Source organism: Syngnathoides biaculeatus, chromosome 22 (genome assembly GCF_019802595.1).
Source record: "Syngnathoides biaculeatus isolate LvHL_M chromosome 22, ASM1980259v1, whole genome shotgun sequence".
Classification (NCBI taxonomy): domain Eukaryota; kingdom Metazoa; phylum Chordata; class Actinopteri; order Syngnathiformes; family Syngnathidae; genus Syngnathoides; species Syngnathoides biaculeatus.
The window spans coordinates 18115656-18129881 of record NC_084661.1 but is presented as its reverse complement, the minus strand read 5'-3'; the positions used below and the strand labels follow the sequence as shown (position 1 = coordinate 18129881).

Below are 14226 nucleotides of genomic sequence, written 5' to 3'. Positions count from 1 at the left end.
TCGAGCTGATTGACTTAAAATGTGATGTTTTGATGACAAAAAATTCTAGGTTTTTTTTTTTTTTTGCTATGTTCTGATGATAGTGCTTCACAGCGTATTTTGGCAAAAGTTAACATGTCACCCAAATTGGGCCCTAGGTAAAATGGAAGCTTTCTTGGAAGTCACGTGTTCTATGTCTTTTTTTTTTTTGCACTTTGGGTTACCAAGTCGAATAAAAAAAAAAAAATCCTTCATGTTACAAGGATTGTAAAAATGTGAAGCTCGCGCGACCAGTTTTAATTGTACATGCCAAACTTTGAGGAAAAACCCCGCCAAGATGGCGACCAACTGGCTTCAACCAATCGACATACCGCTCGATGTGTATGAGCTACCCAATCTTTTTTGTTTGTTTGTTTGTTTATTTGTTGTTGTTTTTTTAGATCAGTGAGAATAACGTCACCTCGTCAATGGTCTCCCTGGAAACAGTCAAGCGGGGATCTTCGATTAGTAAAATGAATCACTCCAACTCACGAGCGCCCCCTTTTTGTGTAACGGCGGAAAGGATGCTTGGATTGAGTTTTTGTTTTTGTGTTTTTTTTTTTTTTATTCGAGAGGTGCACAAAACTATAATCGCGCTCTAAACCTAAGTAGAAGTACAGAAGGTAGAAATGCAAAACAACTGCAAAAGTAAAACTCCAGAAGCAAATTTTAAGTGCAAGACTGAAATGTATTTTTTTTTGTTCATAGTGTCATTTCTATCCGGTACCCGTTTTGACAAAAGGATCAGTAGAACAGAACAAATAGAGTAAAAGTAAAATGTCAGAAAAATAAATAATGGCAGGTACTTGAAAAATATTTAAGTACTAGAACAAACTACTTCCAGTTTGGATAAAGTTCTCATTTATACGATAGATTAGTAGCAACATAATAAACAGTATTAGATTTATTAGAAGAATTACACACAATGTAGTTTGTGTTCCCAGGAAGTCACTGATTTCCCGTCCAAAGCTTCCTTACATATTAGAGTAAAACCATTTGTCAACTGAAAAAAGAAAAGAAAAAAGTAAATTAGGCTCATTATTTTGTGAGAAACAAACCCAGAATGTAACGTTGTACTTTATACACACCCGAAATGGGAATTGGCTCTGCAGCTCCGAAAGCACAAGCCTGCAAATAGTGCACGCATAATCTTGTCAAATTTGACAAAATATGCTACAACATAGTCATCGTGCATATGGATGTCGGGAGCTATGTCGTCTGCCGTACTTTTTTTTTAGAATAAGACAAATGCAATACGTGCGTCAATAAAAGGAGATCTTCGTGTGTAAATACAAAATATAGGCGCCTTAGTCCCAGTTCGTCCACTTGGTGGTGGACTCACTTTTGTTGCCAGCAATTCATCCACTTTCTCTTCGCAGACAGAAAAAGGACAATTTTGAATCTTCATCTAACCTCGGACGGCTTTCTCGTCGTGTGGAAGGAAGCGGGAGAAAAGTACCCGCCGTGCATGCGTGCGTCGCTAAACGTGCAGAAACGTTTCCGTTCTTACCGAGTCCACCACGGCGGCGGCGTCTTCGGCACTGCAACGAAATGGACTCTCGGAGACGCTCGTGTTCATGCTGAGCAAAAAGATCCAATTCATTCAAATTCAGTCGTGAAATGAGCGTTTCATTGTTCTGCCTGTCACTAAACTTCGCTGGCATAGATGGATGACAAAAAAAATAAAAGATTACTGGTTATTATTTGCAGCGAATAATAATACCCCCCCCCCCCCCGTGGTGCTGCTTGGGAATCGTTGGCGTGGGCCGCGTGTGTGGGTGGAGCTTCCTCACCAGTTCAACTCGCCAGCGGCGCTCTTCTGACAGATGAGCGCTTTCCAGAACTCGTGCGTACTTTTCACCGTCTCCAAGGCAAAGTCCTTAAGAGGGGGCCACAAATAATCATACATTTTTTTTTTTTTTTGTAAAATCGGGTTCAAATTTAGTTGTGCAACGTGAAAAAAAAAACACTTTTTCCTCATTTACATTATGTCAAAACAATCTATAAAGTTAATTCTAAATGTGATTTTTATTCTTTAGCCAAGAAGGCTACTAAGAAATCCCGCTCGCAGTTTTCAAAGCGCATCCTGACTCTTGTAGTAAAAGTACTGCAGTACTTTTCCTTACCCTGTCCTTGAAGTGTCCGTCAAACGCAAACTGGTTTTCGGCTTTCCCGTCGGGGACTTTGTATCGCTTGAACCAATCGAGCGTGGCCTCCAAGTAGCCGGGCTTGAGTCGCCTGACGTCGTCGATGTCTGCGGAAGGAGCGGAGCGGACAAACGTAGCGCTCGGGCGCGCGGCGCTGGGCCGACGGTCGCTCCTACCGTGGAAGCGGTCGGCCCCGGGGTCGTCGGCGTTGATGGCGATGACCTTCCAGTCGGTTTCGCCCTCGTCGATGAGCGCCAGCGTGCCGAGGACTTTCACTCGGATCACTTCCCCCGGAGAGCACACCTGACGGAGGACGTTTCACCGTCAAGCGTCCTTCGTTCGTTTTTTTTTTTTCTCCAAAAAAAAAGTTGCTCAGGTCAAATATATTTTTCATATTACATCAGGACAGGGAAAACTGGCGCTCGAGACATTTCATTTTTTTTTTTTAAACCGACAGACGGGCCGGGCTGTGAAAAACGTCAAAATGTCGTACCCTGTCGCCGATGTCGCACACGTCGATGGGGTCGTCGTCCCCGCAGCAACCCGTGTCGGCGTCCCGGTGGCGGGGGTCCTCCCACGTCTGTCCCAGCGCAAAACACTCCGGTCTCGGAAAAGCGAGTGCGCCGCGCAATACAGTCAACGTCGTACCTGCGGGATGGCGCCGTAGTTCCAGATGTAACCTTTGTGCGGGAACACGTTTGCCACGTAGCGAACTTTCCCGTTTTTCACGTCCTGCTTCAGAGGGTTGAGCGCATCTTTGGTGGCAATCTGGAACGCAAGCAAGCAGGCAAAAATTTTATGGGGATCACGCCGACGACGTGACTGGAAATGGACGCTCGTGGCCAGTACCTCCATCTTTGCGTTGGTCCACCTCGGAACCTCCACAACGGCGTGAAAAATGTTCTGCGGGCCACACCGATATTACAAGGGATTATTTCATTTTCCCGGTGTTAGCTTTCTTTCTTTCTTTTCATTCTTTCTTTTCATTCTTCTTTCCAAAAGGAGCCAACGTGTAGCATTACGTGCCTCTGCCATTTGTCCGCCGAGATGGCGGTTTTGCGACGCGTTGGCATTTTAGCAATCTTCATTTGGAAAAACGAGCTAACCGCCATTGGGCAGCATTTGCGCTTTTTGTGAGTCGTTGCTTTCTTGCTACTCGTCGCTTTGATCGGTTCTCATTTCAATTCAAGAGTAGACGAGAAGTGCTTGTCATCATTAATCGCGATTAAGCTTTAACTAACATTTCCTACGTTTTTTTTTTTTGGCCGGTTCAGTGTTTGGAGATTCCCTCGCGGCTTTCCCCGATGAGCAAACGGCGCAGGTTTCCTTCGCTTAACCACGCACTGCTAAAATTTGAATCCATTTTTCTAGACATGGTTTATTAAGAAAAGTCATCACATTTTAGGATGAAAACTGTTATTATTATTATTATTTTTTATTTTTTGTAATTTGTCAACCAAGAGGCAAAAGGGTCAAATTGAAGTAGGACAGTAGTGCTGCAACTAATGATTTTTTTCCCCCCCTAATTCAACGATGAATCAGATAAACATTTGTAACATTTCATGGGACTGAAATTCCCAAAATTGGGACAACTTCAATTTGTGGATTAGCAAACCGGTTTGCGCCTCCTTCGATGGATTGATTAGGTGTCGGTGAATTGTCTCTCACCTGCGCTTCATCTGCAAAGATGGGAATATCGTGGAAGGGGGAAACGTATCGCCCATCTGCGTCTTCTGTGCCAAGGAGAAACGGGACAAATAAGGCGTCTGTGCCATTGACGAAAGACGGACGGCGACACGTGGCGGCCGGTGCCAACGCTCACTAAAGAAGATCCTGTAGTCGTCCGTGTTTGGCGAGCCGCGCTCTTCGGTGCTGAAGCTCATGGCGGCGACCGATCCCGGGTCCGCCTGCCCTCCTCCCCAACCCCGCAGACGAGGCACGACACCACCCCTGAAAACAAAAGCGCTCGGCTTGGAGGTGCGAGTCCGAGGCCCGGCTAGCGACCCGCGTTTGCTTTCCCTCCGGGATTCGGAAATTCCGACCAAACCAGATGGCGCCGCGTAAACCAATTAAGGGGCCGGATTAGCGCGCCTCGTCGTCTCCTGCCGCGAGCGACTTAACGTGTCCTTTTTATACTCTGACCGCGTTATTTTGGGCTGTCCGACAGGGGCAGGGAAAGCAAAATGTTGCTGCTAAACTTCAGAGGCGCGCGCGCGCGTTTCTTGATTGTGCGCTGAGCAGATATGCAGGCGGCGCAGACACAAATTTGGAATTGCTTTGGGGGTGGCCTTCATTTTCGTGAATTCACTTTCAATTTGTTCCAAAAATAAGAACCGCCAGTCTAGGAATGCGTCTCCCTCAAATGGTACCAAATGTAAACAAGATCAGTTAAGGATTGTTGTTTTTATTTGTAATCAAGATTACACGTTTCATACGTGACGTTTCTAAAAATGTTGTTCATTTCGATAAGGATTGAGGCATTTATTGAATCCATTTCTAGTAATATATTTACAATGTTTTCCCCAGAAATTATTGCTGATGATTGAAAGACCCTTATTGAGGAAAGGCCTTTAGTTTTATAAATTAACTACTCCATAATTAAGATACAAAAATGACATTTCTACAAATGTTACAAAATTGAAATGTACTATTATTTGTACATTCAATATCCAATCTCCTTACGCATATTTGAAAAAGATTTTCCCCACTAATTGATATGAGTATGTTAAGTTTTTTTTTAATGTTTAGGAAAGCCCTTAATTTTTATGTAAATGGATTTCAAAATTGACATGATTTTATTCAATAAAATGATGCAAAAAAAAATCCACAAATAATTCTTACATACGTGTTTGCTATTCATTTGTCCAATTGGTGTCTAATATCATAGAGACATTCCAAAGCAGCATAAAGTGACACATGAGGACATGACATTGGTAAATTGGAGGAAGAAATACCTTTATGAAAGCAAAGTAATAAATTAGATCAGAAATATCCCAGCCGAGATGTTTGCTTGTTGTTGTCAATTCAGAGAAAACGAAGCCAAGTAAGTGTCCAAAGGTGCCATGCGGCAGCGGCGGCGGCGTTTGGTCGGCCATCTTGGAGTACAAAGTCTCAAAGGGAGTTTTGCGAGCCGGCCACGCATCGCGACTACTTTATGACGCCCTTTGGGCTAAAATCTCAAATTTGTGCGGAGAAGTCAGAGCAGACTGCGTGTTTGCGTCCAGAGGGTTGGACGTGACGTTGAGCCACTTGAGCGCCGGCATGGCGGCCAACCGGGCCAGCGGGATTTCTGTGGGTGCAAACGACAAGGCAGCCGGGTTAGCGCAGCGGGTCAACCGGACGGAGCGCGCTCAAAACAAGTACGACTACTTCATGTGTCACCAACAACACTTTGTTTTTGACATAAGCGAGTGCGTTTTGTCTTCATTCTACGATTGTGCTTTTGCCATTTTATGACTTTCTTTCTGTGTGTGTGTGTGTGTGTGTTAGCCGCCTGTGTACGCTCTTGGATAAACACCGCTAGAGATGCCAGGAACAACCACGTTTTTGGATTTATACAGTTTTCAAACTGTGCAAGTCCAATTATAGTTCCCTACCCTCCTCCTATATTAACTTTAGCATCCTCTTCAAGACCTTTGAACACCTTGAAGGTAAAGTAGTGAACATGCGGTACACTAAACGGGCCGGCCCACCGACCAAAATCTGTGCCATTTGCTTGTTGGAACTCATCATAATAAACATGTTTTTTTTCCCCTCTCTAAATCTGATAATTCACACGTTGGCCCATCTCATGCAACTTTATTCTTTCGCTTTTGTCTTTGTCTGAAAGTAACAGGAACGAACGTTATAGCAAATTCTGCAATCCAATTCAACGTACCGAGCCACTGCAGTATGCGTTTGATAGTTTTGTGTTCAAATATTGGGTTTCCAGAAGCATGACAATCTCTGCTAACCTTGAGCACGTCAATATTAGCAGGAAACTATTTGGCGCGGCGCTTTGTTTTGGATGTGTGTTGCAAAAAGGTTAGCGCGCTCGCTAATGTCAGCGCTACATCACGTTAGCAACATCAAAGGAGAACTTCTTAAGCAACAGAAACGATAATTATTGCCAATGTAATTGATCACAGTACAAATATGTAATCCTGGAAAAAAAAACATTGCCCGATTTCCCCCCCCCCCCTAAATGAGAGAGGGAGGGATCATTTCTCGTGATGTTTTGGCGGCGGCGCTGCACGTCGATGCTTTTGGGTTTGCGTCCTCACCCGAGATGCTGTTGCCCTCCAGGTTGATGCGCTCCAGGGTGGAAATCTGCGTGAGCTTCTCGGGGAAGGCGGAGAAGTTGTTGTTGGCCAGGTCGATGCTGGTCAAGTGCTTCATTTCCTCCAGACAGTCGGGCAGTTTGGTGAGAATGTTTCCGTGCAGGTCCAATTCTGCAAAGAGAATTTGTTTTTCTCGCGAGTCGACTAGCGGGAGCGACCTCTTCTCGCTAACATTTGGCCTCGAATACGACACCTCTCAGCTGCGTGAAGGTCAAAAAGAACTTGCTGGAAATGGCCTTCATTTCATTGTCCGCCAGGGTGATGACCCGGATGTTCTCCGACACGCTGCTGAGAACCTTGAAAACGCCGTCCGGGAAGGACATGAGCTTGCAGTTGGACAGGTCTGCAGAGAGAAGAAGACCCAAAACGGTGGGCAAGCGAAATTGGCCTGACTGGAGGAAAAACCAGGGCGTCCGCTGCCGCCACCTGCAGGTAAACATACAAATAGCACCAAAAGGGAGCTGGGGCAGGTATTGTGTACAAACATGACAACTACAGAAATCTGAGAATATTTACAGTTGACAGGGTGAAATTTGGAGGAATTTGAACATTTCAAATTCCGCGAGGGCTCCGAAAGATGAAGCAATCATCCAGGTAGTTGCGGCTCGATTTGACGATTGATTTGGATTGCTGCTCCTTGCGCTTACCCAGGTGATCCCGTCCTTCCTCAACGGTCGCGTTGACCCTCCGGGCCACGTTGACCACCGCCTCCGCCATTTTGTGGGATGCCTAAGGCAGATCAGGGGGTGATGTCACAAAATATTGTGGAAGGACACATTATGGATTTTCACAAATCGGAGTTCCCGTGTGTTTTGATGACGCGCCTCCCCGCCCAAAACAAGCACAACTGGTCGCTTACATTTTCAGAAATGAGAAGAGACCTGAATTATTACTTTGCCTAATTGGACTTGATTCTAATGTCCGAACCCCTTCACATAAAAGACGTGCAGACGCTTGACGGAAATGAGCGCCCGGAGCGGATGCGCCTCCTCCTAACGGCCGGCAGAGGGAGACAACACTGTTGGGTTGGAAAAAAAATCCAGCTGCATCTTTTGTGTGCCGAACAATTAAATGGCACGAAAAACTTGTTTAACCACTTTGCACCCGTCATCGTTTACGACGGGGAAAAAAGTAGAAAGCGAACGAACTCGGCATCGCATGAAAATGAAGGTCGTACTGCTAAAATTAACTCCAATGAATGACATTTGATATCGTGGGGTGGGTGGCCAAGTTTGGAAATAACTCCTTAATAGTTGCATTCCAGTATACTCATTCGATACCATTTTTTTTTTTTTTTAGCAACATCGTGGAAGTCCGTCACCATTCACTCACCAGTGTTTGCCGTCAAAAGAGGGAGAAAGTTTCTCCAACCTTGCTCCACCGGAAATCAGCCGCTAGCTAGTGTTAGCTAACGTGTCCTAAAGTGACTGCCGAATAAGCAAGAAAGGCGGACTAATAACTTGGTAAATCATACCAATTCCACATTCTACGTTTTGTTTGGAAGCTAAATTACTGCTTTGGAGGCGGCTACGGTGCTGGGATTTCATGAACGGTTTCTCGAGAGCGTCACAATTGCGCAGGGTTAATGCGCCATCAAATGTACATTTTACAGGAGAGTGTCGGAACATACTTGGAATATATTTCGAGTCGGGCGGCCTCAGTGACCATTCTACGTGCGTGATGTTCTACTCGCAATACTTTAAAACGAGGTCAGGCCTGTGAATATTGTAACGCACGTAAAAATATTTAATACAGTCTTCCTGTGTTGATCATTACGAGCATCAAAATTGCGCATTATAAACGCAGCCCAGTCTATATTAAAAAAAAAAAAAAAAAAACCAACAAGAAACAAAAAAGCTTTACTGTACATGTTGGTAAAACGTATAAGACTATAGTGATATATTGTATAAGTTTTTTTTAAAAAAAAAAAAAACTGTTACCGAGTTTTCTACTTTAGAAAGTCACACGAGCCCTACCTGTCAGTACCGGTCCACTTCTCTCCGTCGGCCTCCTTTCTCTACCGGTACCCCCCGTGGCCCATTTCTGGCTATTCAGTGAAATTTATTCAGTGGGCTCTGTAGCCTTTAGTGGTGTATTGTCACAACCGTAGAGCATTCGCTAGATTTCCCTCCTCTCCAGTGCTTTTTTGGGTTGAGGCGGCACAACTCATTGCGCGTGGCTGGCACACCAAACAGAAAAGTCTCCCCGTTTCTCTCCATTGTGTCCTTTTCACCACGACGTCACACATGTGCTTGGGGTGGCAAAAACTCCGGTATAGTAAACAAACCCTCGCATGCCAAGTGCCAGTGACGTAGCAAGTGAGCAAATAAGGTGAAATACCTTGGAAAACAGTTGCAGCCTTGAAGGCCGATTGCGAGTTTTTGTTGTTTTCAGTTCAGGTCAGCAAAGCTCACCTTTGTTTGTTGTTCTGCCGCCCTTGCTTCTTGTTGACAAACATTATGCAAAAGGTCGATTGAAAGCAGAGCTGCACGGGAAAAAAGCTGCAGAGTGCACATCAGTAATAGGATGGAACACCTCATCTTTGTAAAAAGATGTACATAAATATTTTTAATATTCACAATAAATATACATTAATTTACATAAGACCGTACAGTGCATGGCGACCAAGGAGCTCCGCCTTTTCCAGTTCTAAGTGTGTGTGTGTGTGTGTGTGCGCGTTTTTTTTTTTTTTCTTTTTTTTTTTTTTTCTCAAGTCTTCTTCACAGGCAACCGCACTCGTCCACCATCATGTCCTCGTGATGGCGCAGGAGCATCTCGCCGTTCTCGTAGTAAAGCATGCTCAGCGGGCTCATCCTGGTGGGGGCGCAGCACGGCGAGGCCGCTCGGTCGGGGTGGTAATGGTTCAGTAAACTCTGCAAGCGGAAGAGACACAAGGCGCAAGGTCGGCTCGGGACTGCGTGGATGGAGACGCCGTGGAAAGATTCAAACAACGCGGCGTCGGATTCACGACGCCAACGTGAGGATGGGTGGAAGAAAGAAACAACCCGACGGAAGGAATAAGGAAAGAAAATCAAGAAAACAGAGGGAAGCAAGGAAAGCTTGAAGGATGGGAAAAGAAAAGATACTGAGCAAAGACGTATGGAAGGGTGGAGGCAGGAAGAAATTAAAAAGGGATGTGGGGAGAGAAAAGAGAGGAAATATGGAAGCAAGAGAAGAAGGGAGAGGGGAGGAAACCAGAAAGGAGAAGAAAGAAAGAGTGGTCGGTCGGGTGGGTGGATGGATAGATGGAAGGATGGATGGATGGATGGATGACAGCCAGGGAGGAAAGAAAGGAGGTCGGTCAGAGCAAACGGCAGAAGAAAGGAAGAAAAAGGACGTGGCGACGAGTTTGCTCACCTGCACGTAGGCGTGATTGGTGGGGTTGAGGTCTGCGCTCAAGGGTCCCGGGCAGGATCCTTGGCAGCGGTACGCATTGTACCGTTTGGGGAAGACGATCCAGGACCCCCAGCCGATCCGCTGAAAATCCACGTGCAGGTCCACTCTGCGGCACGCCGACTCGCCGGCCCCGCTCGGGCGCTCCTCCTGACCCCGCTTGCTCCTGCGCCCGTCGGGCCGCCCGCTCTCGGCCAGGCTCAAGAACTTTGAGCGCTCGGCCGTGTGGAGCAAGCCGGCCTCGGCTCCGGGGCTCCGATCCGAGCCGGTGCGCGAAAAGACCACCAGCAAGGCTCGGTCGACGGCCGCGCTCGATCCGGCGGGCGGGGCCCCGCCCCCGCCCCCGCCCTTCCTCTTCCGGGTGAGCCCTCGCCGTCGGACCCCGTGCGAGGATCTCTGGCGCTGCCAGGCGAGGAGCGGGCCCGTCACGTTGAAGACCCTCCAGCTGCGGAAGGACGACACCAGGGAGGAGGGACCCAGCAGGCCCACCCGCTGCGGCTCTTCGCGGCAGACGTCCGACGCCGGGTGGCACCCGGGGCCGTGCTGGTGGTACACGGCCACCCGGGCCTCTGGGGCGCCCGGGGGGAGCCGCAGTCTCAACTCGGCCGCTTGGATCCGCTTGTCGGGCAGGAGGGCGTGCAGGTCGAACGTGGCCGCCCAGCGCCCGAGTCCGTAAGTCAAACCTGGAAGAACCACGGACGCCGAACGGCGAGTCAGTAAAAAGGAAAGGAAGGAAGGAAGCAAGCCAGCTTTGCAAACATGCTCGCTTACGGTGTTGAAAATGTAAATGTAGTGCAATTAGTTCAATGGTGCTCTTAAAATTCATAACATCTGCTGACACTTGAATGATTTTTCTTCATTTGGAATGAATGCATCATCTTGTCCCCCCCCAAAAAACAAAACCAAAAACGTCTCGGTGTGAGGAAAACCCACGTATCATTATTTTGTGATGAACCACATATTTGTTCTTTACATAAATGGTAAAATAATAAAGTCATGAATGTGAAATCCATCCAAAATATTTGTTACAGATTAATTGCACCCTCTCGATTGTGATTGTGAGTGCAATTGGCTGGCGACCGGTTCAGGGTGGACCCCGCCCGCCTCCTGCCCGTTGACAGCTGGGATCGGCTCCAGCACTCCCGTGACCTTTGTGAGGATAAGCAGCTAAGAAAATGGATGGATGATATTTCTTACATTTCAGCCTGTCAACAGTAAAAGAATCTCCGGCAAGCCAAACGATTCTTTTTTTTGTTTAACCGCAAGAAGTCAATTTGGAATAATTTTTTGTCTGTGATGTTAATTTTTATTTTAAGATTCATGCATGAATTGGAAATATAATTGACCGATTAATCAATGTAATCACGTGTCACCGACCGACTGTCCAATATTGACTTTTAATTCCGTTTTTTTGCACATTTCGTGGCAATCTCGAGCTGCCGTTGGGTATTGCAACATTTTAGCCGCATCAAAACATTGAAGGTGAGAGGTTAAAGGCCACCAGGGATGCAAATTTGGGTTTATGAGTATTCAGGTGTGGTTGAAGTGAATTTAAAGGATGAACGAGCATCTTGAAGATTTTGGCATTGTGGACGATCAGAGGATCAGCGCAATCCACTCAAGGCAGAGGCCCGAAACCCGCTCGGCAAACAAACCTGAGCCAGAGCCGAGCTGGCTTGTGCATAATTGCGCATATCCTCCTCCTTCCTCCGCGGCGGCCCGCGAGCAAATAGCTGCCGACTCTGTGACACCTCGCAGCGAAATGCGAGCCAACAAATCCCCTCGCGCCGCTAATCTAATCAGGACAAGTGTGAAAAGGGAGAAGAACAAAAAAAAAAAAAAAACTAAGGGCGCTTGTTGATTAGCTGTTGCTGCTGCTGCTGCTGCTGCTGCGTGTGTAGGAGGATTTTGAGCAGGAGGGGGCGCGTCTGGCGAGGTGCGCAATCAACAAGTGCGAGTTAGACAAGAAAAAAAAAAAGAAAGAAAAAAGAGGCCGCGAGGGAGGTTTGCTTTGAGAATTAGACTGGCTGATCCTCACCCCGAGCGGGATGTGGATTGCAGCCCTCCGCGCGTCTGGCATCGCCCCTTTGCGATTTTGGAATAAGGTGGGGGGGGGGGGGTACCTTTGGCCGTCAAACTCCTCACGGTGTCCGCTCGCCTCTCCGCCGACGCCGACGCGTTGGCCCGGAAGTTGCGGTAGAGGTGCACCATGTAGGTGGGCGGCGGGTGGTGGCCGCTTCCCTGGGCGGCCCCGGCGCGCTCCCGCAGGCCGTGCGCCCGAGCTCCGTCGCGGCCGAGCTGCAGGTGGACTCCCCGAGTTCGCTGGATGAGGACGACGACGACGAGGAGGAGGAGGAGGAGGACCGGCAGCAGCAGGGAGCCTCGCGATGAGCGCATGTCGAGCGATCGCAACGATTTGGCCCCGCATCTCACTCCTGGGGTGTCTTATATACCCTCAGACGACCCCCCCCCCCACCCCCCAAAATCATCACGAAACCCCGGACCTCCTCCTCGCCTCCTTTCATGTTCGACAAGTAGCTGAGAACATGAAAGGAAGTTGACGCGCTGCTACCTGACAGCTCGTCGGCCATTCAGCTGCTAATGGCCGAGCTGGCGCTGGCGTGTTTACAAGCGCCCACGCCCACGCCCACGCCCGCCGAGCGCGAGCGCCGAGCGCCGAGCTTTTGTGCTCAAGTGACACAGAAACGGGGCAAGTGGGGCCGCAAAAGTCAAGTTCAGGTATACTGAGCGCCATTTATGTCATGCCAGCTCCACGGTGATGCGCTGAAGCCACCTGCTTTGAATAACATTTCATATTTGTTGACACGGCCCATAACTTGCAATAAGTGCGCGGACCAACGCTGCGACCCATCGACTGCACCCGACCGTCGTGTACTTGGTTTGAAATGCTTTTCCAGACTTTGAATACAGTTTTCTTCCAGCTCTTGGCTCATTTCCGGGACTTTCTCCTCTTCAGGATTTGAAACGCGTGCTCGATTGGGTCAAGGTCCGGTGAGTGACTTGGCCACTGTCAGGCCTTTTCACTCTCTCCCCAAAGATTTGGTTTGCGCTGTGCGTGTTTGTCTTGTCGCACGACGGAGCTTGTCCGTGGTTTTGTCAACTTTGTCGTCATTCTGCTGCTGCCCTCACGGGTGACATCCTCAGTAAAGACTGGTGACCTGTTCGCAAAGCAGCCACAAAATGAAGAGCTTGGTTTCAAAACGATTCACGAAACTCGCGCCAAAATTATCCATTCGGAGCTGGATAATTTGGGCGCGAGTTTCGTAAATCTGAAAAAAAAAAAATGCCTATGTCTCGTTTTGAAAACAAACTCTTCAAATGACCTCCGCTACCGTGCTTCAGATCACGAGCAGGTCCTTTCTTTGTCCTTTCCATCACTTTCCGAGAGGTTCATCTCGGTCCGTCGGTCCAGAAAAGGTCTGTACTTCTTTGCAAAGCCCAATCGGGTCTTCCCAACCGTTTTGCCGACGAGTCGCATCTCGCAGTACGGCCAGTGAACGTCTCCTGTGGACGTCTTCTCCCGGCCGACGGTGGATCGCGATCGCTTCCGACCTGCCCGACGTCGCTGACTCTGGTTTCTTCACAGCGCTCACAATGTTTCTGTCGTGTCTGAGCCGACCTGTTGGATGTCTGTCGTTCAGTATGCCGGCAGCAGTTTCTTTGTTTTTCAGGACCTTCCACATTGCTTCGCCCAGTGTTAGTGCACTAGTTCGGATTGATTTTCCTTCTCCTCTCAGCGTCACAATGGTTTGCTTTTCTCCCACGGAGAGCTCGCTGGTCTTCACGTTTGCTTAGCAGCAAATGCAGTTTTCACAGGTGTAACCCAAAGCCTAAAAACAAGCAACGTTCAAGCAATGACTCTAAAAGGCGCCGCCACCTGAACAACTACAAACACGCGTCGCTTACATGGTCCAATACTTTTGTTGACTTGAAAAAAGGATGCACAAACAAAAGGTGCAAAAGTCCCGAGTTCTTGAACACATCACAATGTAAATGTGATGGCAGCAAAAAATCCAATTACCACTTAGCCTGATGAAATAAAATAATAACAATTAAAAAATGAGTATATGACTATTAAATTATGTACATTCCGTTACATTGAATCTGCCGATGAATAAAAATATGACAGTGTTGCATGCAGGTTGAAGAAACACTATTTTTGTTTTATGGATAAATAAATTAGCCACCGATTTCAGGAGCTAAATTGAAACAAGAATAAATAGATTGAAAAGAGCCCATTTTAAGTTCAAACGGTGAATGAAAAAACACGAGTTTGTTTTATGTTGGATATGTTTGCCGAAGTGCGATTTTTGTCTAGTGCTGAGCAT

The 14226-nt window shown here is 47.5% G+C and overlaps 4 protein-coding genes across 11 annotated transcripts in view; 1 reads left to right on the top strand and 3 right to left on the bottom strand.

Annotated features, from left to right (window-relative positions):
* Nucleotides 1-500: 500 nt before the first annotated feature.
* ppa1a (inorganic pyrophosphatase 1a) lies at nucleotides 501-4957 on the bottom strand. Of its 3 annotated transcripts, none has more exons than XM_061809390.1 (11): nucleotides 3988-4957; nucleotides 3834-3895; nucleotides 3015-3068; nucleotides 2814-2933; nucleotides 2659-2745; nucleotides 2342-2468; nucleotides 2145-2272; nucleotides 1812-1897; nucleotides 1529-1598; nucleotides 1107-1146; nucleotides 501-1021 (listed from the first exon to the last, which is right to left on the bottom strand). In XM_061809390.1, exons 1-11 carry the CDS (start codon nucleotides 4046-4048, stop codon nucleotides 993-995), a joined length of 864 nt encoding a protein of 287 aa, XP_061665374.1. In that variant the 5' UTR covers nucleotides 4049-4957; the 3' UTR covers nucleotides 501-992. The 3 variants fall into 3 exon arrangements, with proteins under 3 accessions (XP_061665374.1, XP_061665373.1, XP_061665375.1); XM_061809389.1 differs by having other exon boundaries at nucleotides 514-1021; nucleotides 3834-3898; nucleotides 3988-4525; XM_061809391.1 differs by lacking the exon at nucleotides 501-1021 and having other exon boundaries at nucleotides 1104-1389; nucleotides 3834-3898; nucleotides 3988-4530.
* Nucleotides 4958-5103: 146 nt separating this feature from the next.
* lrrc20 (leucine rich repeat containing 20) lies at nucleotides 5104-8904 on the bottom strand. Of its 6 annotated transcripts, none has more exons than XM_061809396.1 (5): nucleotides 8461-8904; nucleotides 7132-7213; nucleotides 6678-6827; nucleotides 6428-6595; nucleotides 5104-5454 (listed from the first exon to the last, which is right to left on the bottom strand). In XM_061809396.1, the coding sequence occupies exons 2-5, from the start codon at nucleotides 7199-7201 to the stop codon at nucleotides 5318-5320; spliced, it is 525 nt and encodes a 174-aa protein (XP_061665380.1). In that variant the 5' UTR covers nucleotides 7202-7213; nucleotides 8461-8904; the 3' UTR covers nucleotides 5104-5317. The 6 variants fall into 6 exon arrangements, with proteins under 6 accessions (XP_061665380.1, XP_061665378.1, XP_061665377.1 ...); XM_061809394.1 differs by lacking the exon at nucleotides 8461-8904 and adding an exon at nucleotides 8115-8300; XM_061809393.1 differs by lacking the exon at nucleotides 8461-8904 and adding an exon at nucleotides 7817-8095.
* The window catches only part of pald1a (phosphatase domain containing paladin 1a), a 37364-nt gene continuing 29919 nt past the window's right edge, over nucleotides 6782-14226 (top strand). Inside the window, exon 1 of the mRNA XM_061809386.1 lies at nucleotides 6782-6916. The gene's annotated coding sequence lies outside the window, so the exon portion shown is untranslated. The remainder of the gene's footprint in view (nucleotides 6917-14226) is intronic.
* On the bottom strand, nucleotides 9024-14200 carry ndr2 (nodal-related 2). Its single transcript, XM_061809388.1, has 3 exons — nucleotides 12001-14200; nucleotides 9842-10560; nucleotides 9024-9357 (listed from the first exon to the last, which is right to left on the bottom strand). Exons 1-3 carry the CDS (start codon nucleotides 12272-12274, stop codon nucleotides 9205-9207), a joined length of 1146 nt encoding a protein of 381 aa, XP_061665372.1. The 5' UTR covers nucleotides 12275-14200; the 3' UTR covers nucleotides 9024-9204.